General features: G+C 47.2%; 1 protein-coding gene across 1 annotated transcript in view; it reads right to left on the reverse strand.

Moving 5' to 3' along the window:
- Positions 1-1,925: 1,925 nt before the first annotated feature.
- EPHX2 (epoxide hydrolase 2) overlaps positions 1,926-24,127 on the reverse strand; it is a 45,403-nt gene continuing 23,201 nt past the window's right edge. Inside the window, exons 12-19 of the mRNA XM_090289055.1 lie at positions 22,756-22,867; positions 10,634-10,705; positions 8,835-8,868; positions 7,918-8,020; positions 6,072-6,141; positions 3,919-3,999; positions 2,361-2,419; positions 1,926-2,219 (exon numbers count right to left, since the gene is read on the reverse strand). Coding sequence (XP_090145181.1) covers positions 2,141-2,219; positions 2,361-2,419; positions 3,919-3,999; positions 6,072-6,141; positions 7,918-8,020; positions 8,835-8,868; positions 10,634-10,705; positions 22,756-22,867 — 610 coding nt within the window. The 3' untranslated portion in view covers positions 1,926-2,140. The remainder of the gene's footprint in view (positions 2,220-2,360; positions 2,420-3,918; positions 4,000-6,071; positions 6,142-7,917; positions 8,021-8,834; positions 8,869-10,633; positions 10,706-22,755; positions 22,868-24,127) is intronic.

Here is a 24,127-nt window from a genome sequence, read left to right on the forward strand (position 1 = left end):
AAAAGAGAGAACATGGGTCTCCCATACCTCTTTGCAAAAAGCCTATTTCCCTTAGCGGAGGCAGATACTTTTGTTATTTATGACCATTGTAGTCATGAAATGAGAGTAAGCTTTCATAATTAAATCAATTTGAACCCACTCTCAGCAAGCTGTACTTAAAATGGCATCTGAAGATCTTCCCTGTCCCCTTTGCCACCACAATTGCAGCCGTGACATGTGGCCTAAAGCGCCCAACGCGCCCAAAGCAGACCGGGAAACAGAGCTCTGGATGTTCCTAGTGCTTTCTTGAATAACCTGAAGACCTCTTCCAGTCTAGCACCTTTTATGACCCTCAATCTTGTATGACTGGTGATATTTTTGTTGCAATGCTATGGGCTTCATTCATTTGGCCCTTATTTGCCAAGAGTAGAATTTCTGAGGCATTTTTGATGGTTTATGGGGGTTGCTGGATAGAATATTTGAAATTGAAATAGGGCAACCAGGCTTGCTTATTTGTGCTTCTTCTAATGAAGGGTGTGCTAAGATTCCGCTTTCCTCTCCTCCAACTGCTCCCTTACAAATGAGCCTGGACATATATATATATATATATTAATGTTAGTAAAATAACATTACCTGGCTTGTGTAGTCATTGCCCAGGTCACATATTTGCCTTTTAAATGGGTGCTTTAATTCCCCGATGCAAAAAGAACGAGGTGGTGGTGGTGGGGCTGTGAACACAAAGCCCTCCCAGGCCTTGCCCTAAGATAATACTTATTATAGCTTATACTTGTGAGGCACTTCCTCTGTGCCAAGCACCATTCTAGGGTCCTGCATATAGTAATTCATTTAATATTCACAACCATCTATAAGTTGGGTACAATTAATGTGCCCCTTTTATAGGTGAGGGAACTGAGGTACAGGAACCCCTTTCTCAAGGTCACACAGTGGTAAGTGGCAGATCAGGAGTCTGATCCAGATAGTCAGACTCCAGACTTAGAAAGGAAACTTTCCATGGAAGGAGCTCAGCCTTTGGAACCAGGCAGTGTGCGTCTGAATCTAGGCTTTGCCCTTGGGCAAGTTACCTGCACCTTAATTTCCCCGTCTGTTATATGGGAAGGGTGGAGGTAGTGTATGGAAGGCTCCAGGCACACAAGGGCATTTAATGACATCTGTGAACACGTCTGACCTGCTCTTTGCTTTCTATGCACACACGGATACATGTATCCTTCTTGCCTGGTTAATTTATATGGAGCGTAATTCCTAATTCATGCTTTCCCTGCAGAAAATACAGCAAGAGAGTTTGCATCTGTTTGGAAGCAAACCATACCGGGCAGCAGGGGGAAAGGGCACATGACCAGCCTGGGAACTTGGTGCCGGGGATGGGAGGCAGAAACACTGCAGGCAAAAGGACCCATCAGCTCAGGCGGAGGTCGAGGAGAATCAGCATGGTGTACACAAGAATTCAAGACCAGCAACACTAGAGGGCAGTCAGGAATGAGGGAGTGACTGGGGTCCGGCTAGGGGAGAGGAGCCAGGAAGTGCATGGGATTTTGGAGGGTCTGGCGGGGAGGCCCTCCAACGTTCAGATCAGACCCGGTGCGGGAGACCAGTTAGGAGGCTGCTGGGGCAGGACCACAGGGAGGAGACGGTGATGAGGACTTGCAGCAGGGTGGGCGAGTGACTGTGCCAGGGGACAAAACCAATGGGACACAGCTTCTGGGCAAGGCTAGAGGCTCTTGGAACAGCCACTCTGCCTTCCCCCCAAGAACACCAACAGCGGCATCACAGTTGCCTTAGCTTCATTGATCAAGAGTTCCAACCTCTGTGGAAATGATTCAAAATTCAGTGCTGATTTTGCTGCAAAACTATGAATCGATTAATCAAAGAGAAATCACGCCCTGGCCAACCCACTTTGTCCCCCACAGAACACTAATCATCCTCAGAGATAAAGTGAGGTGTTTTTATTCAGAGATAATCACCCATGATTTGTCCTGTATCTAAAACTTATGTCAAATTTGAATCACTTCACTTAAGGAAAATTGCCCTTCAGAACAAGGTTGCTGGTTTGAGAGATGCAGGTGAGGCCCCATCTTGGTGCCAATAGCAGCAGCCTGAAGATGGAGGGGTTGGAGCACCTGCTGGGGTTGACACATGTCAAACCCTAAAGCTTTGCAACCATTGGCGGGTTCCTGGCATCAGTTTCCAGCCACTGAATGAGGATCTGGTTCAACTCGGTGGGCCTGGAAAGGAAACAAAAGGCAATACACACCTGTCTGCACCCACTCACCCCACACAAAGTGAATGGCTAACCCAGGAAGGGCTTTACTGTGGGTGAACAGGAAGTCCCAATGTCCCTTACCCAGGGAGCCCCAACTCCTTACTTCTCTATCTGTGTGAAGTGTCCACAATTCTCAATGTGTCCTCTTTTCAGATGAGGGATCTGGAAGAAAACACCACCCAGAAAAGTAAATGACAGAATGCAAATGAGTCTGGTTTTGGGTTAGTGCAACATGTCACGGAGACCCCTGTGAGGAGGCACCTTCCTCTCTGCTCCCTATAAGCAGCCCTTCTTCATGAAAAGCTCTGCCTTATTTAGGAAAGGAACGACCATTTATTGAGCAGCTACTATGTACTAGGTGCTCTACATGCATTGCCTATTTACCTTACCCACAATCCTGTGGGGTAATTGGAAAGTTCAGAGGTTCAGTAAGTTGCCCAAGGTCAGAGTGGCTAAGCTAAGCTTCAAATTCAGGGCTGACCTGTACTCATCACAGCTGTCTCCCTTCAGACTCATTCAGTCTCAGCCCATTCACTCCCTGGAAAATGGTTAGCTGCTGTCTGGCTCTCACCATGCAGATGCAACTGCACCCACTCTCAGGCTATCTGGCTGGTGGTCTGCATGCAGGGCTGTTTGGCTTCCCCTCTGGACCCTGAGCTCCCACAGAGGGTCACAGCCACAAGCACCAAGGGCCAAGGGGGAGCAGCAGTGCAGCGGCTTGGGACATACAGGTTTCTTCCTGACATGGCCTTGAACCAAGACAGGATGTGGAAAAGGCTGAGAAAAAATGCCCCTTTCCTCTTGGAGACAGGAGCTGCCACTTCCAAACATAATAAACCTCAGAGAGGTTAGCAGTCAGTTACAAGGCACTGGAAAGGATCAGCTGAAGAACTTGAATTTCTACAGAAAGCTTCAAGAGTTGGGACAGAGACGAGGCCCATGGGCTCAGAGCTTGCTGGAGCAGCTTCCTAAGCTGGATCCAGAGCCCACAAGGGTCATCATGGCAGCTTCCCCAAACATACCCTCCCGCTGTGCCTGGTGATGCTAACAAAGCCAAAGCCAAGAGTGGATGAGCTGCTATCAGCAACTAGCTAGCCCACAGTCACTACCAACCTCCACACAGAGTGAGCTTCCAGTCCTGAGTTTGATGCCCATCACTCCCCTTCGGTGGCTCTCACGCCCGTGGGCCCACACTGCTCAGCCTGGGACAGAGGGCTCAGCAAGATCTTCTGGCCTCATCAAGCTCTGCCTGCCACACTCTAAGCATGCATGCTTCTCGCTTCTCGACACCCTGTCCCCTCCCATGTTCTCTCTCTCTGCCTCAGCTGAGCACAGGATGAACTGCAGGACAGGAGGCTCCTAGAGGGTGGAGTCTGTATCTTACTCATCTTAACTTTCTCACTATCTAGCACGGTTCCAACATGTTTAAGTGCACAGTAAAAGCCCATGAAATGAATAAATGAATGAGTAAATGAATGAATGACAGACTCCACCAATACGAGGAAAAGGAAGCATCAGTCATGATTCTTGCTCCCAAGAGATGACAGTGATGCCACTGATGAAGCCCCTTGTCAAGGAAGTGGTTCAGCTGAAGACCCCACTGTGGGACACCTGCCCTCTCCCAGGAAGCTCTGATGGCCCCAGTGCAGCACCATCCTCACCCAGTCCTCCATGTGCTTAGACATCTCAGGAGTAAGCACCGAGTCCTTGTCTGCAGTCACCATCAGGGCCGGAATCAGGATCTGGGGAGGCATGACAGGAAATAGGAGCAGCCAGAGAGGGAAGAAATGTCTCCTTCTCGTACCCTCCACAACTTAGGTCTTTCCTCCCCTGGGGCAAGGAGACATGCTTCATTTTCATGCTATGTGGCTACCTCCACTACTAGCCCCTCAAAGGACCCCCAGCAGTGCCACCATGGCCCTGGCTTTGTTTCTGGCATGCTTTGCACGAACGAGGCATCACTCTCACTGGAGATCTAGAATGGTGATGTGAGACAGTAGAAAATACATGTATCGGTCTCTGCCTCTGGGTCCTGGCACAGAGCTCCTGAAACCCCTGGGAATTCCTATGTGACAGGGGCGCTAGGAGCATCTTTTGGTCTAAGGAGGCAACTCTGGGTGTCTCCTAGATGGAGCAGGTCACCAGAAAGACCAAACCATGATTAGAAGCTTGAAATTTTCAGCGCACCTCCCACTTCTCTAGAGAGGGAAGAGGGACTGGAAATGGAGTTAATAATTAATCATGGCTAAATGGCCCACTCTGTGCCATGGAACTGAACGGATGGCACCAGAGAGGAAAAAAGATGCCCTGGAACGGAGAATATTCCTTTTCTTTGAATTAAATGAATGCTCCAAACAGGCAGCCAAGACTCTCAGGTGTAAAGGGGTCAGTCACACCGTATCAGTGTGACATCAGAGGCAGCAGAAATGACTTCCCTTTCATCTACTGACACGTGGGGCACAGAGAGATCACAAAAGCCTCCACTTATTCTCTTTGTTCTCACTCTCCCATTATAATTTTCAAACAGCTTCAATTTGTCCTTGATTGAGCAATTTTCACTCTTATTTTCTTTCTTTCTTTCACCTACATGCAGAACCACGTGCACCCTGTCCTCCAAATGATGAAGAACCAGAGGGCATTCCCAAGTGCTTTTGTTGCTGAAACTCATCCTGAGGCTGCTGTGGGGTTGTGTAAACTCTAGAATGTTCCAGGTCAAAATGAATCCTAGTGGTGGGAATATGGGAGGAGGTGGGGGAGGAGGAAGATCCAAAAGAAAAATGCAGAAGAGGGTACCCAACTTATGTGCCATCAGGGTTCACCTTCCCAAAGACTTTGTCATTATCTCCCTCCATGCTTTCAGATTTTGCCTATCAACTGCAGCTCTGTAATTTTTGTCCATCACAGATTAGAGTTATGATAAGGATAATGTGCATTAATTGAACTACTACTATGTGCTGGGTACTGTTCTAAGCATTTTATGTGCACTGACCCATGTTATCCTTACACAGCTCCATGCGGTAGGCACCATTCTTGTCATTTGCATGTTATAGAAGCAGCAACAGAGAACAGAGTAGTTAAGTGTCTTGGTCAAGGTCACACAGGGATCAGATCCCAGGCTGAGTTGTTATCCAGCCCACCCTTAGCCGCTATGTTCTATGCTCTACCGCCTCTAGACCTAACTCATGAGGTCAGGACCTCATCTGTTTTATTCACCTGGTGTCTCCAAGGCCTAGAACAGTGCCTGACATATAGAGGGGATCAACAAGATAACCAGGGCTCCTGACCAAGCTGAGGATCATGAAAAAGCAATTTCCCATAGGTTTTGGACATTTTGAATGTAACCTGGGGACCCCATTACTCCCACTGCAGATCCAGAGATTGGAAACCACCTTCTTCTTGACAAACGGGGAAACTGAGACTCAGACTGACTTGGTCATGTGACAAAGCTGGAGGCTAAGGCCCGTCTACTGTGAATCAGAGCTCCATGACCCTGGCCACACTTGGCAGTCACCTGGACCATCTGCTTCCTGGAGCTGTGATACCACAAGGAGCCCTGGGCCTTCCAGACTGATGCTGCAGTCACCTGGACAGAGCCCTGTTCTGCCCCTCACGCCACCTTCTATCATTCCAAGAGAAGCCTCAGCAAGAGGTCCTAGGGGAGACTCCTAATTGGAGGCGCTTCCAAAAGCCCAGAGGAAAAGGACAGAAAGGAGGAAGCCAGCAGGCCAGCCTCTCCACCACAGCTCTGACCCTAGGACATGTCAATTGGTCAGTGGGAAGGAGGGGAGGGGAGCAACACCACACCAGCACTCACCTTCCTTCCTGAGCCTTTACAGCCCCACTTCCAGTTCCTGTCGATGTTCCGATACCAGTTCAGGGGGCCCCTGGGGGAAAGATCAGGGAATAAAAATAGGAAAGCTTTTAGTCGATGACTATGCTATAGACCTCCCCAGGAACCAGCTTCGCTCAGAGATAGGCTTCCCAGAAAGGGCAGTTTCTGCAGGGAAAGGAGAACAGAGCCCAGGAGTCACATCCTTTGCTCAGCACAATCACGTTTTAAGGAGCAAGGCCTACTTGAGCAGACAGGAATCAGGGGAGTGACTGTCGCAGGGAAGTCAGCCCTGCAGGATTCCCCACAGTACCTCAGGGCTGCCCTGTGAGAGGATGGGCGCTTGGTTTAGCACCCTCTCCATCCAGAGGCCACTCCCCTTCCCCGGGAAACCCAATGAAAAGGGACACTGGGGGGGGGGGGCGTGCAGAGGGGTCTCCTTCAGGACAGGTAAGGTTGGTCCTAGGGCTGGACATAGAACATTCTCCCGGTATTCAGGCAAGTTTAGGACTGGTGCCCTGGGGCCATCGAGGCTCCCCATGTGGCTCTAGGTCCCGGGAATACCTGGAAAAAGCCACACGCCCTGCGGGGCCTTTTACCTTTCCCTCCTAAACACAGAGGGTGAGACCAGATTATCTCTATGCTCCCTTTCAGAGCAAATCTGTCCCCAAATCTGAGACCCTTAAACTCTCTCCTTAAAAAAAAAAAAAAAAAAGAAAAGAAAGAAAACCAAAGAACGGAAGCAGCTTAGGGAAGAGCAGTAGGTGCGGGCAGTGCAGAAGCTGGGGCTAAAGGGTGGCCGCCACAGGCGTCCATGGCTGAGGCTACTGTGCCGCGGCTTCTGGGGCCGGGCTGACTGAGGCAGCCAAGTGCCCACAGTGTGGCTCTCTCTGCATCCTTGGGTCTGACTGAAGGATGAGGTGTCAAGGCAGAGGATAAGGGAAGAGAAGAAGGATGGAAATGCGGTGAAAACTGCAGTGTCCCCGAAGAAACCATGAGCTTCAAAGATTTGCAATATTTAACTGTTTGAAGGGCTATGCAGGGAAGGGGCTGTTGGGACAATCCTTGTTGTTCCAGAGCAGGGGGCCTGAACTTTGGCATAAAATCAGATCCGAGAAAAAGGAATGAGGTACGGACACCTGCTGCAACATGGGTGAGCCCTGAGAACATCACCAAGGACCACATGTTATATTCCATTATGCGAAATACACAGCACAGGCAAACCCATGGAGACAGAAAGCAGACTGGTAATTGCCTTGGATGGGGCAGTGGTGGTGGTGGTGGGGTTGTCAAGGGGAAGTGAGGGAGGGTTGACAGTAAAAGGAAAGGGAGCTCCTTTTGGGGTGATGAAAACATCCTAAGATGGAACATGGTGGTGATGGCTGCACAGCTCCGTGAACAGACTAAAAACCATTGAAGTTCAGAGTGAATTCTATGGTGAGACAGCTCACTAAAGCTGTTCTTAGAGAAAGAGAGAGTCCTACAGCCCCCCTAAAAACATGCAATTTTTGAGGTTCTGTTTTCCTGGAGAAAGAACTCAGAGTTGTCACTGGATCCTCACAGGGGTCAGGACTGGAAAAAGGTTAAAGATGTCTGCTCTGGAGGGGCCCCTGAGCATAAGGCAGAGCAAGGTGAGCTGTTCCAAACTGGAGTGGGCAGAGCACTGTAAGAGGGTGAGCCTCCAAACACTGGAGGCATGTAAGCAGAGGCAGGCCAGGCATTCACGGGGCCAGGGTGGAGGGGAACTGGGCCTTGCCCTGCACCCTGAGAGCCCAACAGCCCCTCTTTGGGGACCATCTCTCTTCTGTGTTTTGGGCACCCTTCTGTTTACCTGAAACCAGACTTCTTGAACTGCTGCACATAGAACTGGATGTCCTCCTCAGGCATGAGCTTACTGAGGCTGGGCTCCTTGGGGACTTTCACTAAGACTCCTCCTGCAAAAAGACACTTTTTTCCACATCCACACCTGGGCCAGGAGTCCCAGCAACTAACTCTGCCCTCCCTTCTCAATTGAGGTTAAGCACCTAATTGCCTCTCACATCCCCTGAGGTTAAGCACCTAATTGCCTCTCACATCCCCTGAGGTTAAGCACCTAATTGCCTCTCACATTCCCTGAGGTTAAGCACCTAATTGCCTCTCACATTCCCTGAGGTTAAGCACCTAATTGCCTCTCACATCCCCTGAGGTTAAGCACCTAATTGCCTCTCACATCCCCTGGTGTTCCTTTACTCATTCTCTCTTATCCACAATAAGCCCATCTCCTCTCAAGCTCCAAGTCTGTGCTGTCTCTGTCGTTCTAGAATGCAATGATATCTCACACACAGGCCTCAACTTCCAAAAACAATTCTGGGACTGACCATGCCCCTCCTATCCTTCAAAAACGTACAACTCAGTTCCAGGAAGACATGTCTCCCGGCCCTGCCAGCCCTGCAGCTCTCCTGCTCCCGTACGGGAAGACTTTGCAACACAGCTTAATGAATTACACCTGTCTTCAGAAATCTCCACTGAGAGTCTTGGCATTTTCACAAGATTTGGACTCCAACAGTCCCTGAAGGACAGGAACCCGAGGCCCTGCAGTCAGCCCAGGGCTAAGGTGAGTGTCATTCACCTGCGGGGACCCTGATGGTTCAGAGTTGGCAGGTGGCTGTTTCTGCTCAGAGAAGTCAGCTGGAGAGACACTTATTTAACGCTCAGCTGGTTTCTGCCATGGCTCTCCCGTCTCCCTTCCCTCCTAAGAATATCTCTTACCCATTTTACGGGGGTTGGTCATGATGGGGAAACGCTGTAGGGAGAAAAGTTAGAAATTACGTCATGGGTGAAGTACAGAAAACATACTGGAAAAGGTCATCTGAAGACCCCGTCACAATGAAGACCTGAGTGCCATCAGACTGTTACAAATATGCTAAACTCCTAAGAGAGGCAAACAAGTTCTCAGGGGTCAAAGCAGAAGCAGCTAACAACCAAAGCACTGGGCCAAGGCTGCCCCCACCAAGTGCCTGCAGGTCTTGGTGATGAAAGGGCTTGGGTTTATCAACCAGTGGGAACAACAAATGAGACCTCAGGTCTGTGGCAGGTGGGAAGTTAAAAACGAGGTCCTCCCCAATCTTCCATAGGAAATCCAGTGAATCTCTGGTGCTCAGTTAAAGGGTGGACTAGGAAAAAACCTACCCATCATAACAGAGTTGTTAAAGGAGTTGGTCCATTCAGTTTGGTACTAAGAGGAAACCAAAAAGTGTTTACCTAGAAATTCATAGCTATAAGCCTGCCTTCACTACATTGAATTTACACTGTGTCTCTATGACCTGGAAACACCCCGATGCAAAGTCAAGAACAACAACAACAAAGTGTGGCTGGGCTGGTAACGCCACCAGGATGCCTTACAGAAGCAGCAAATGCTAAACCACAAGAGGGTCGCTTCCTCCATCCCAACTAAGCAGACTGGTGCAGATTCAGTGCTGCTGAAGATGAGCTCACAAACCAAAATTACAAAACTCCTTCTCTCCTCTCTTGCACACCCCCCTCCCCAGAACCCCATTGCAAAAGACAGCAGACAGCAAATAGGGAAATAAGACTCTCCATGAGTATCAAACAGAACTTGTTGGGGGGGGGGGGGGGTTGATGAAAAAGGACTACACTTCAAATGATTAAAGACATAAAAGAAGAACCTGAAAAACAAAAACAGAGCAAGAAATCAAAATGATTTCAAAAAGAAGCAAATAAAACTTTTCATTAATTTTTAAAAATGCTCATTGAAAGTTTTAAAAAAACCTTCAAAGATGGGTTAAACTGCAGATTAGACACTCCTAAAAGACCAAGAAGAGGGTAGACCTAAGGCCAATTTCTTCTAAGCAATAACAGGAACCTCTAAAAGAAAAAAAAAATTGTCAACCTAGAATTCCATACTCAAACTATTCTTCAAGATTGAAAGCAAAATAAAGACATTTTCAAGCCAAAAAAATTATGAGTTTACTACTGCCAGACTCTTGATAGAACTACAAAAGAATGTCCTTCAGGAAGAAAGCAACTGAACTCAATATAAAAGAATGAGATGCTAGAAGTGATGAGCAAAGAAAGTGGCAAACATGGGAAAGTCTAAGCAGGCGCTGGCCGTATGAAACAATGGTAATGACAGTGACTACTAACACCTAAGACAGGAGGGTGAGTGGGGGTAATGGAGATGAACCATTATAAGAAACTTTGGTTGTTCAAGAAAAGGGTTAGAGATAGTAATTAATTTTGGACTTTGCTAAACAATTGTACATGTTAAAATGATATAATTTCTCAACTGCCACTATTATAATCATTCTTTGATTTTCGTTTCAAAGCTTTTGTGACCTTTCCCTATTAATGTGACCAGCAGAGTGAGGATTCAATCACCCTGACTACAGACGTCAAAGGAATGAAGGCCAACTTGCTTATTCCCAGACACTACTCCAGTCCCCTCCCCTATCCTTGCAGGGAGGCCGTCCAGACACCTTATGCACCACTGCAGCTCCCCCTCCCTGCTACCCAGCCCACTCCTGACCTCCCACCCCTGTGCCCCTCACCTCATCATTTGCTCTTAATATGCTTTTGAAAGTCCGATCCAGGTTCTCTTCCAGTTCAGCCTCAGCCACTCCCTAAAACAACCAAGAAAGCCAAATGACAGACTACACAGAAATCTTAGCCACTGTACCCCTCCTCGACCTGACTGAAAGCAAGAAGCCCCCAAATTCTGTCCCATCCAGCCCAAGTTTCATTATTAGTATATTCATTGAAATTTTATACCGAAACATATTTTTTTTTAAAAGGTTCAAATTAAATACAAGATGCTAACAGCGGTCCTCCCCTGGGAGGTGGGTTTATAGATGTTACTTTTCTTTTATGTTTTTCAAAATCCCTACAATGAGAACTATTACTTATAATAATCCCTCTAAGGGAATGGGGGAGAGCTGGTACAGGAGTAGGTTGGGGGCTGAAGGGGGTGAGAAGAGGGTTCCAAGGACTCTGAGAAGCCAAGTGGAAAAGCCAAAAGCTGTTCTATTCATGCATCTCATTTTGCTGCAATAGCTTCAAATCTATCCCCTTTGATTTGGGCCTCAGTTATTGTAGACCATCAGACTGCCTGTGGATGGTCTCCCTAAAGGCAGCAAGGTTTCCTTGTTAAAGAGCTGGGACACACATCCTCTGTGCTGGCAAATCCTCAGGTCTTTCTGCCTCACGAGAGTGCTGTTACATTTACTTGCCTGATCTACACATAGCTGTTTGGCCAATTGCAGTAAAACTGGGCTAAGGGATGAGGACGTACAAAACAGAGGTCCCAAAGGTGGGGGTGATGGCTAGATCTGGACTGGAGTAAAGTGCCCTGATCCTGGGGGCTGGGAGGACATTCTTGCTGGAAATGAAGGGTCTGGATTCATTTTCCCACCCCCTTTCCTTCTCAAATCCCTGTCCAGGAGCATTTCCAGTGCAAGGGGTTTTAAGATCCATCAATGGGTCCTAATCTACTGGTTCAGGTCTCCTGGCTCCATGATTTTGAGGGCATAAAAAGAAAATTTTAATGCAATCTGTATTTTCCAGGAATGGAAAACCCATGAACCTGAAAGCTGATACAGAATCAGTATAAAGAAAGTCAGCTGCCCTTGAGGCATGACTCCACCAGGGGCAGCTGCTCAGAAAGAACAAAGATCCTTCCTGGACACAGTCCCTGAGGGGACCGGTGTTATGGAAAGAAACTGAGTCAGAGTATGGCACGGTCTTAGTCCATTCAGGCTGCTATAACAGAACCACAAATTGTGTAGCTTAGAAACACAGATATTTATCTCCCACAGTCTGCAGGCTGGGACATCCAAGATCAAGGCACCAGCAGTCAGTGTCTGGTGAGACCCAGCTTCCTGGTTCACAGATGGTATCTTCTTGCTGTCTTCATGTGGTTGGAGGGGGAAGGGGGCTCTCTGGGGTCTCCGTTAGAAGGACACTTAATTCCGTTTATGAGGGCTCGACCCTCAAGACCCAATCATCCCCCAAAGGGCCCACTTCCTGTTAACATCACATAGGGGGTAGGATTTCAACACATGAATTTGGAGGGTGGTGGCAGGGAGGGCAGCAGACCCACACATTCAGTCTACAACAAAGTGCCAATCTATTTTTTTCTCCTCCTTTCGGACTGCTCACCTGAACATATCCAGGTAACAAATAAACTAGATTGCAGAATGTTTTCTGAATGGACGCCCTGCTTTCCCACCTGCCTGATTTAACATATTGTAACTTCCACCAGGAACACTTACATCCTTCAGTTTGCCCTTCAGGAAGCCTTCAAGATTTGCCCCAGATCCTGCCTTCTCCATGAAGTCCTGCCTTCCCCCATCACAATAAAATAACTCTTCTTGGATCCCACAGGACCTTTAATGTGCTCTCCCCAGAGCACCCAGAGAGCAGGGAAGCGTCCATCCGTCTTATGCCTGGGATTATCTGTGACTGGTCCTGGGGAGAGTAGAGGCTGATGGTATGTCTGTTTCCCTCCTCCTAGTAATGTTCCCAGAAATGAGGGTCCTATAAGCCAGGTCAATAAAGTGTTCTAGTGACCAGCCGCCCTCTGTCCCTGCACACTGCAAGGGGTCCCTCTCCACTGCACTTCATTTGCTCTGCACATTGCAAATCACGAGAACGCTGGATCAATGAGATGCCAGCACAGGGCACATCTGTCATTAGGCAGTGCTGGAACAGCAGTCTGAGATTTTCCGAGGAAATTGATGTTGGTGCATTAATTACAATCCCCTCAGATGTGTAAGATTCAATTATAATGGAGAATCAATCACAGCCCTCTGCCACATGATGAATGCCGAGGCAAGATATAGCCATAGAAGGAAGTACATTTTAAGTGATCGATGAAAGCCCCAGTCAGCCCTGCATGCCACCTCGGTCATCAGTCCTACTTATTGAGAGCACCCCTCCCATCCCAGAACCACAGTGGTTCAGGGGTGTGTCTCCGTGTGTGGAGGCATCTCCGCAGGTCCAGAGGTCTGGACGGGGCTATGGCTCTCAAATGGTCCTTAAAAGAGCAAACATTTGCCAAAGGATCAATAAAAAGCTCAAAGGGAACTAAAGGTAAATAAGTCTGTGCACCCACATGGAAGTACATCAGGTCAGCAGAGAGAATGAGGACACGGGTCAGGGCCAGAAAGGGGAGGAGCTAATAATGTTTGTACTCTGGTTCTGTGCCCTGCTGATACCACTGACTATCTGTAATTTATAAAAATTGTTTTTTAAGTTCTATAGACCAACATAAAAGTTCCTGTCTGCCCAGCTGGATGGGGCCCCTCGCGTGGTGCTCCCGAGGAAAGGACTTCAACGATAGACTTCAGAAGCCAACAAACATGGCTTCAAGCCCCAGTACTGAGAGTTATTAACTGGGCGACTTCATCTTCCAGAGCCTCGGTTTCCTCATCTATAAAACAGGAGTTTTATGTTCTTACAATCCCTGACATATAAGAGGGATTTCAATAAACGGTTACCATTTATCACCATCATTATCATCTGCACCACTGCAGCTACTGAACTGCAACAGAATCGTCTGCTTTTGGTCCTGGGCCCCTAACCAGCCTGTGAATTTCTTAGGGACACCACACAGCACCTTACTCATGTTTTCAGTCCCACTGCCACAGCAGGGTAAGAGTAGGTACCCAGCAAAGGCTAGATGGATGGGGAGGAGGGAGAGAAGAAGGGAGAAAAAAAGGGAAGGAATATGAGGTAAAGACTTATCTTCTAAATGGCCACGTGGACTGTGGCTTTTATTTTTCTGCATCCCACCGCAAGCTCATATGCAGCAAACAAGGTAATTCACCGCCAGCTTGAGCACTGGCCTCCACAACAATGTCAGATGGAGGCATCTGATCTCCTATTTCCCAAAAACTATCACCTGGGGAAGGCAGACTGAAGAAAGTTCTAGGTTCTGAAAGAAACGCCTAGAAAAAAAACCTTAGGAATTCCATGAGCCCTGGAGCTTTGTCTCAGAGTACTCTGAGGATGTTTAAGAATAAAGATTTCCTAATAGGCTACTTAGAAATGGTGTGACTGACTTGAAGAGTAAGAGATTGACCTTACAGAATTCACCAGAATCTCTTGCCCTTTCTTACTCACCAGATCTATTTTTTCTCCCCACTTCTTTATTTTAAACTGGAAATCACAGACACTCGTGGTTAGAAGGAAACTTCTAATTCTTTCCTGTTTGGTTTCTATTGCTTCCGGGTCAGTATCTCCAGCTTTGCCCTTACTCCTGAGACAGACTTCCAGCTGTCTGATAAACACATCCCCATGGGTATCATGCCCCACCCACCAATGTGATCATTATAATTAACTTTAAAAACCAATGAAGAAAATGCAGTATTTGATGACATACATTTCTTTATGCATACCCCACTGTCGTCACACCTCACCACAGTGATTTGAATAGTGGACCCAGAAAAATAGTCCAAGACCAAACGCTCAGTACCTGTGAATGTGGCCTTATATGGAAACGGTCTTGGTGGATGTAATTAAGTTACGATCTCAAGATGAAACATGGACCTCTAAGTTAAGGAGCAGCGCGCATTTCCGGCAACCCACAGAAGCTAAGAGAGAGGAATGAATTCTCCCTCGGAGCCCCCAGAAGGAACCAAACCTGCTAACACTGTGACTCAGACTTTTATCCACCAGAATTGTGTAAGAATAAATTTCTGTTGTTTTAAGCTACCAAGTTTCTGGTCATTTGTTACGGCAGCCTTAGAAAACTGATCTACCACTTCAAGGACTCTCTTGATTTGAGGGGTAGGTAAGGAAGGAAAAACTAAAGGTCTGCATAACCCCTGGGTTCCACGGGGCCCACTGAGCAGCAGGATGACCTGTGTGCCAGCCACAGGGTGGGGGGTGCAGAGGTTCCCAGGATCCAAAGCACCCAGACTTCTCCTTCCACCCCCCGCCTTTACTCCCCATGCATATATTCAACTCACTGTCAGAGGAACCCCCCAAGAGCAGGATACAATAAAGAAGTTCATTTAGACTTTTCGCCCGAGCACTGGCAAGGGGAGAGCTCCCGATCACCTCATTTATTGGGGAGGTTTCCACAGCTGGGAGGTCACAGCAGGACGCTCCTGCAGCTCAGACATCCTGACAGAGACAGCCTCCCACTTCACCCGCCCAGGGCAACTTCCCTTTAATCTTCCCTTTTGTTTTTTCCCAGATGGAGACTGGGTCTGCTGCAGAAGATACCCTTAATTGGGTCTATTGTTTCATGGCTAAGACAGTGAAGACAGCCACTTAAATCAAATGACAGCTCCCACAAAGCAGGGGCCCAGGCAGCTTGTGTAACTCTATAGCTAGGACCATGAGACGCTGATTCAGAGGGGACATGGGAGGGCCCCACTAATCAGTGGGCTGGGGCCAGCAACTCAGCTTCATGTTCTGGCTACCTTGATAATGACTTGAATTCCTCTGAAACTCGAGGGCAGAGTTCTCTCGAAACAGGCCAGAAAGCATGGCTGGAGTGGTTGTCCCTGGGGGTGGGGGGGCCCGTGGGTAGAGGCATCTGATACCCAGGCAAAAGGAGAAAACTGTTTATTACTCTCTGCAGCTTGGCCAGGGAGACGAGAGAGATGAGTCAGGCCTCAGAAAGGCTGTGAGCCACTCTGGCACTGCTTTCCCTGTGAGGACTCCTGGGCTGGTCACAACAGCTGGGAAGGCCACATGGAGGAGGAAGAACCCCAAGGTTGAGAGGTGATCTTTGAAGGTGAGTTATAAATGGCCGGGATGGAGACGAGAACTCCAACTTGAAGCCCCTCACTATTTGGTTCTTTTCACTATAACATAACACTACCCGTTTCAGAAAACAAAAATGAAATGCCAAGAGTTTCTCCCATGGATGACATAGAAACAAAAACCATGACAAAACCTGGTCAGTAGGGTAGTTCACGGTGGCACATGCTTCTCAAATGTATTATTCCACCAGAATCATGTTCCTCAGTAGAGGACTGGTTCAGTAAATAATCTTGGTCCACCTGCATTATGAAGCACCAAGCCACTATTAAAAGAAATGAGGTAAAGCTCTATGTACTGCAGGAAAATCTGTCTAAGATCTATTAAAGGAAACATCAGAATGATTCAATGTATATTAAAAACTATGTATACACTCATGTACACACAAACATACACACTTAAACATATTTTCTTTAATGGGTACCAAATTATTCATAGTAGCTAGTCCTAGATGAGTGAAGGGGGACTTAACTTATTTTACACAACCCAGTACTTTTATTTTTTTAAGTAGCAAGCATAAATTACCTAAAAAATAAAGGACATAAAAAATCACCAGCTGTCCCTGTAGCCTGAGGGAGTTAGTGTGCTCTAGGGATTTAAAAAGATTCAACAATGGGAGGGAGAAAGATTATCTGTGGATGTCCAAGTACCTTTCAGCCAGGCAAAACCCTCTTCCATGACTAGGACCTAAAATTTCCTTTCCATACATTTTCTCTCTATTCCCTAGTTTCTCCGCTGGTTAAATACTTAAAAGTAGGTTTTGGTGCTTGAAATCTGCCTATAGCTTGTCATATGTTTCCAGATGTGTGCACACATGTGCACACACACACACGTACATAGCATACACCCCACAATCCAAATAAAAATACATATATGCTGCTCAGAAATAAAGATAAACCAGCATTGGGAGGTGGAAGAGAGCAGGATTTACAGGACATACTAGACATTTTCTGATTTGAGGGGGAGCAACGGGGTTATGAGATATCTCTAGGCTAAGCAAGGTCCTGCTAAAATTACTCAGCTGACTCTGTCTTTGCTACCCAGAGCTGCCTCCTTGTCCTCCCTTTCTTACTAATACAAATGAAACATCTGTTATCCCTTCCACCAGACTTGGCAAATTCCCAGGACAAGACAGGAAACACGTGGGGCGAGGGTTCAAAGAGCTGGGGGTGGAGGGTTGGCTCTAAATCTGGAATTTGTCTAAGGCGCACCCTGCTCTGCAAATAGGTGCAAGAGGTGGGAGGGCTGGGTGCACCGCCACAGACCGGAGCCTTCCTGAGGCCGAATGAGTCTGGAATGAACTTGAATCCTCACAGATGACTCCTTTATGCTGAAGAGCAGTAGGGGCTGGGTTTGGGAAAAAAGGGGCAGAAAGTAAGGGCTGGCTATCAACACCCATCCCTGAAGCAGAGTTGCTGTACATGTTATATTTTACTTATTGGCCTGAATACGTTTGCAGCTATAATCTGTTTGAAAACCATCCAACGAGACCATGCTTTTTCAGATGAGAAAACCAAGAGCCAGAGATAGGAAGGGATGTCCCCCATTACTGAGCAGGTAGCAGACATGCTGGCAGAACCCAGGTGAATGGACCCGGCTGTGTCCCTCCAGGCAACCCCAGACAAGAGGCTTTGTTCTTAAGAATAAAACCACCCCCAACCCAGCTGTTGTAACAGAACAATGGAGGCACTATTTTCACCATGACTGTAACAACCTTTGAAACAAAAACCTTTGTCCCACTAGGCCTGCAGTAAGTCCTCGTCCTTCCCCTGAGGTCAACTTTTTCAGTCAGGACTTTGAGCTTAGCCTGGTTTGCTTCTTCCCTTTCTGCTGGGATGTGCAAGACACAACAAACTTTAAGCTCCCTCCTACTGTGACATAAGGGGGGGGGGTGTCACTTGGGCTTTGACGCCAAACAAGACCAGGTCAACATCCTTACCAGTCATGTACCTAGTATCAGGCCAGTGAGCCTGTCACAGCTGAAAATATAGGACTAATGCCATAATGCTGTTGTAAGCAGAACTAACTGGCAGATGGCTCTCAAAAAAAGCAGTAGTTGCAACCCCATCGCCTATCAACAGATGACTGAAGAAACAAAACGTTGTCTACACGTACAGTAGGATATTATTCAGTCTTAAAGAGGAAGGAAATTTTTACACCTGCTGCAATGCGAATGACATGTGCTAAGTGAAATAAGCCAGATACAAAAGGACAAATACTGTATGAGCCCACTGAGTGTAGTCAAATCCATAAAAACAGGAAGCAGAAAGGGGGCTGCCAGGGTCTGGGGGAGGAGTGAATGGGGAGTTAAGTGTTTAATGGCGACAGAGCTTTAGTTCTGCAAGATGAAGAGAGTTCTGGAGATGGACGGTGGACATGGCTGCACAGCAAGGTGAACGCACTTCATGCCACTGAGCTGTATACTTAAAATGGTAAATTTTACAATTTAAAAAAATAATAAAGAAAAATAATTTTCATGAGTTAAATCCCATTGATAAATACTCTAAAATAAGTTTCATCAAAACACAATATGTAGCAAAACTACTACTACCCTTTTTCTAGCTCCTATAATCACATTGCTACAACTTTAAAAAAGAGCAGTATTTCTCCAAGTCTTGTCTGGAGGAACCTTGGGGAGCCCTGAGGCTCCATGACAGGACACTTCTGTAGTAATGCTAGCATCCTTCTCGCTCTCCGTTTTCTGACGGTTCCGTGTGTGCTGTCGCACAGACTGAACACAGCAGCAGCTCACAGAACCAGCCGCTTCTATCAAGCCAGACATAAAAGCGTTTTGAAAAATGTAAAACAATGCTACTCGCTCACTAAATTGTTTAAGGGAAATAGAGTTTTGTTTAAAAATAAAAATGTTACGTACACTAACAGTCAGGATCTACATGTCAGAACCTAGATACAGCCAGGATAAAAAACTGCTAATCCCCTGGCCAAGATAACAAACGTGGTGGATGCAGCTTCCTAACTCAGGAACTTTCCCTGAGCCTATGGCGCCAAGGCTGTGGAGAGGTTTACGGGCGTAAAGGGTGCGCCTCGGCAGAGGCCAGAGACACACCTACTGGCTCTTTGAGAAAGTCTGGGAGTCTAGATCCACCTCCTCTTACAGGCCCCCGGGGTGGTCCGGAAGTAGATTCCCTCTCACCCAGTCCCCTCGTACTCAATAAACTGCTTACACCTCACCCCTGGTCTCCAGACTCTCCTTCCAGCGGCTGCGCCTGACACTAACATGGGTATGTTATTTTTTTAAATGGATTAATATCTGAAAGTTTCAATTTCTAGTAGGGTAAATATCAATAGAGATATAACCCACATTAACTAAAATTCTTTGAAGTCCTTAATAATTTTAAAGAGTGGAGAGGGAGCCTGGACCAGACAGTCTGAGAATCACTGCAATAAAGGGACCCTACGTGAGCAGGACAGTCGAGGCCCCCGTGATCTGCTCCAGCAGGCCTTGGCCCGAACCAGCTGCCCAGAGGTCTCTAATTCCCGGAGAAGGATGGCGATCAGCCGAACACTACCCGGGGAAGTGGCTGGATTAGCTCCTCCCTTGAGGCTACAGTCATGGTTCTCAAGGTGTGGTTCCAGGACCAGCAGAGTCAGCATCATCTAAGAGCCTGTTAGAAATACAAATCCTTTGGCCTGAACAAAACCTGCTCCATCAGGGCTCTGGGGCTGGGGTCCAGGAATCTAGCCCTCCATTCCGATGACATTTGAGGATCACTGGGCTACAGAACACTAGCAGTCAAAGCTGGGAGGCCCTCCTCGGGCAGTTAATGAGCAAATCAGTCACTTGGAGGACCTTGTTAAAGTGCAGATTCTCATTGGTAGATCACAGAGGGCCTAGGAGCTGGATTTCCAGCAAGCTCCCAGGTGACCTCGGCCTGCTGCTCCCTGCACCTCACCTGAAACATCAAGCCCGCTCTGTCCAGCAGCTCCCAGCCTTTACTGAATTACTAAGGTTCTGATGAAAGTTAGGGACTCTCTCTCTGGAAAATTTTGTGCATACGTGGGCAATTCGGTGGGCAATTTCTAGGTGTTCCAGACCTTCCGAACCTCACCTTAAGGACCACTGACAATTTTGTTAGAAACTCTGTCACCTCCCATGATAGTATCCCTGGGTTAAGCAAGTTTGACATGCAACTTCAGCCATGTATCCCTCAGGCTGGAATGTCCTCTCTCATATCCACCCCTCCAAATCTTACTCATCATCCCAGGTCCCGTTCAAGTGCTCTCTCCTTTGGTAAAAATTAACCGTGTTTTCATATGGGCTCCCAAAGTAAGCTGTACCTCATTATAGTCCTGATGCTACCTCATCCTCCAGGTACTCGTCACCTGCCTGTCCTCCCAGGAATTTCTGAAGCCCTCAGCAGCTGTTACTCATCTCTAGATCCCCTCCTGGAACTGGCACATAATAGAAGATGTACAAACACTTGCTAGATAAAATAATGAATATTAATTCTTCCCAAGCAACACTAGTCAAAACATTTTGACATTTAAACATATTTGTAATGCTCAGTCCCTCACACACATTACAGGGTACCTTTGCAGCAGATAGGGGTCTTCTTACGAATATTCAATTCAATAGGATGAAAAAGAGAAAAAGGAAAAAGGAGGTGGAAGAGAAAAATGTGGGCATGAAACAAACACCCTCCCTCTACCTCTGCATTAGCCACACAGGGGGGCACCTAATGGTTGGGGCCAGAGTGTTGGGGGACTATTATAACCTACATGCAGGGAATGGGGGTTGGGTTAGGGAAGAAGGTAGAGGGGTAAGAAGTGACTAAGATGAGGGGGGAATTTGGGGTGATAGAAGAGACCTGTGAGGTGGGGTCCTCTGGGAGGGGAGCTCTGGGCACACAGAGGGTAGTGGGAGAGGGTTGGGCTCTTGGGGTGGGGGCCAAGCAGAACCAGAGATTGAGAACAGGTTAGATAAGAGGTGAGAGGGACCCCAACACCAGCTTCCTAATTTAGTGCGGAACTCTGTTCCCTCCTCAATTCCCAAAGGCCAAGGAGCTGCGGCTCAAGAACCTAGAACCACCACTGTGTTTCTCTTCACCGGATAATTCTCCAGTGTCTGGAGCTGCCTCTGGGTGAGGCAAACACCTGGGAGGGGGTGACAGGGAGAGTCTCACACGTGAGACTGGGCTTGCAATTTCTAGTCCAGCTGAAAGAATTCCCGTGGGGCCATCTCTGATGGGGTGAAGAACCTACAACGCTTTCCACTACTGCTGACACCAACTACAACATGGGGCTTACTTTCTGGCCTTTGCACAGGGTACCTAGGTCCTTCCGGTCCCACTCACCCAGCTCTCATTCCACATCTGTCAGTTTCTCATGGTCCCCACACTTCACCCTCACTGTTTCTTTCACAAGGGACCCTGTCCATGTTTCCTTTACCCATCTGTTATGGGCTGAATTGCATCTCCCAGAAAGTCCTATAAAGTCCTGATCCTAAGTAGCTCAGAATGTAATGGTATTGGAGGTAGGATCTTCAAAGAGGTCTTTAAAATGAGGTCTTTAGGGTGGCCCTAATCCACCGTGGCAGGTATCCTTACAAGAGGAAATCTGGACACACATGCACCAGGATATACCATGTGAGGACACATTAAGAAGGGGACCAACTACAAACAACGGAGAGAGGCTTTAGAATCACCGACTTCCGGCCTCCAGAACTGTGAGACAACAAATTTTGTTGTGTAAGCCACCCAGTCCATGGTACTTTGTTATGGCAGCCCTAACTAATATACCATTTCTTCATACCCATCCTTCAAGGTCAAGACTAATTAAAGTCATTTTGATTCAGTTCAAGCTGAAGGAAGCTCATACTTCCCATACTCTGGGCTGTGGTTCGGAAGGGCCCTGGCTTCAGTGGAGGATCTGATACATCAAGCATCTTTTCATGATGTTGCTGGAGGCTTCTGGCATCTTTCTGAATGAGTCACGTTATTGCTCGAATAAAAAACTTCCTCTTCTGAGGCACCATCTTATCTGTTAAAGTTGTTCTTAGAGAAAATTCACTTACCCAATCAGAACGGGGGTGGTGTGACCCTCACTGGAAATGGTACCACCTTCCAGCATCAGAAGGGCAAGAGCCAGGTGAGTAACATGGGGAAATATTCTTGTGCTCTTTATTAATTAATTTGATCCACTCTTTTCTCTTTAGTATGTTAAGAAAAATTTCCTTTATCCTTTCTGGAATTACCCAGATGTAGCTGGGCATTGGGGTCCAGAGCCCACAAATGAATGAGTAGCAGGTGTTCCCACAGCTGAGATCAGCTGCAGGATCAGGCAGGCCAGGTGACGCTGACTCACAATGCTGCTCTTAGTGAATCCCAGTGACACACGGCCATGATACCCCATCACACACATCACCTGAACTCCAGGGGGCATCTTGGGTTTTGTGGCACATAGGGTGACACCTAAAACTCCCTCCTATCTTCCAGTGCAGGGCTTTTAGGCTCTGCTGCGCGCTGTAACCACAACCCTTACTCTTAAAAGAATCGAGATTCCAGGTCCCTGGCAAGAGGCCAAGATCTGTCACCAACAAGAGGTGGGTTCTACCACCCTCTCAATCAGAGAATGAAGAGGGGACAGCTCCAAACTAGCACTCAGCCCCCAACTCCACAGTTCTGGAAGCAGGAGAACCTGATATGCCATCACCCCCACTCCCATTCCCTTTACCACCCCAAATATACACACACAGGAATGTGTCATCACCCGAAAGGACCAGCTGAGCTCTGGAGTCAGTCTCACCTAAGCCCATCTGTACAATCATTTCTGACTAATGCTGGGGGACAGAGATACATCAAATCAATGGGGAGAAGGAAAGAGGAAAGGGAAAGAAGAATAATACCTGCTGGGATCATTGCTCTCAGGGCCCCAAACTTACCGGTTCTTGAAAATACAGCTGGTAATCAAACACAGGGTTGGCTTTGATTTTCTCCATTAGGGGCACGTTGGGGTTCGCCGGCATAAAAGGAGTATTCAAACTTGCCACTGCCCTATGGAAAGAAGAGGCACCAAGACATAAACCCTGTAGACAGTCTGCAAGAACCAGATAGGACCTTATATGTCAAACCAAAGCTGGAAGTGGGGAAGGGATATACACAAGCTCTCAGCTAGCAGTGCGTGGAAGATAGACCTGCATTCAGATTTCTGGACTCCCAGCCCAGTGTCTGTTTTATTTTTCCCATTAAACTGCATTATTTCTCACTTGCCTTAGATGAAGACAGACACCCCCCACCCACTCCACACACACATACACACTCTACACACAGTATATCAACTTTGATTAGGATACATGAACAGTACAATCTCTCCCTAGTTTTTAGCATATTCATTTTTTCCCTTCCTTCCTTCACTCACTATGTCTCTTCTGTGTCAAGTATAATTCCACACTGTATAGGAGGGGGGAGAAAATATAAAGTCAATACTCAAGGAGCTTATTATAATTTAATAAGGCAGGCCATAAGAATAGCACAGAATACCATGGGTGTTCAGGGGGATAAGAAATTTCTGGATTTGAGCATTATGGAAGCCCTGGTGGAAATCCGAACTTGGCATCTAATACCGTAAATAGAGTAACCTTTTGGTGAATCCAGTTATTAAGAACTGAGCTCTTATTTTGACTTTGAATGACAGAGAAGACAGAGAGAGAAGCTTAAAGAGATCAAAACAACAAGAGTGTGAAAATATTTAATGTATTTTAGAAAATGTTCGATTCTTCTTAGTCTTTGATACTTTTCTACCAGTTGAGCTGCGGTTGAGCAGAACCAAGTTCTCCAGTATTTCCATTCTTCTAAGCTTAGCCAAATAAAAAGTAACTGGATTCGTTAGGGAAATACAGATGGCTGCTAAGGATAATGTTTATTAATTTGCTAAAATCCCAGGCTGAAATGGGAGGTCGGACAAGTTCTAATTTTGGAAGCCAGATCACATGGACTGTGGCCGCAAACAACAACCCAACTCTCTGGGTTCCAAACCTGTCATCTGAAGCTCCTGCCAGTGCTCTGAAATGCCCTGCTAAGAATGATTATGAATGATGTGATGATGATCATGAAATGCCATGCTAACCTGACATCTGCACAGCAGTGTTCAGGGTGTACAGTCAGGTAGGAGTTACCGTTACCAGTTAGTGCTTGAGGACGCCAAGGCCTAATGGGTGAAATGATTTGTCACACAGCCCATTCAGGGCAAAACTGGAAACCACATTTTTCCATCCAGGACTAAACTCTCTCCTGGTGCTTAACTCTATAAACCCA

The sequence above is a fragment of the Furipterus horrens genome, unplaced genomic scaffold (genome assembly GCF_987537825.1).
Source record: "Furipterus horrens unplaced genomic scaffold, mFurHor1.1.pri manual_scaffold_10, whole genome shotgun sequence".
Taxonomy (NCBI): Eukaryota; Metazoa; Chordata; class Mammalia; order Chiroptera; family Furipteridae; genus Furipterus; species Furipterus horrens.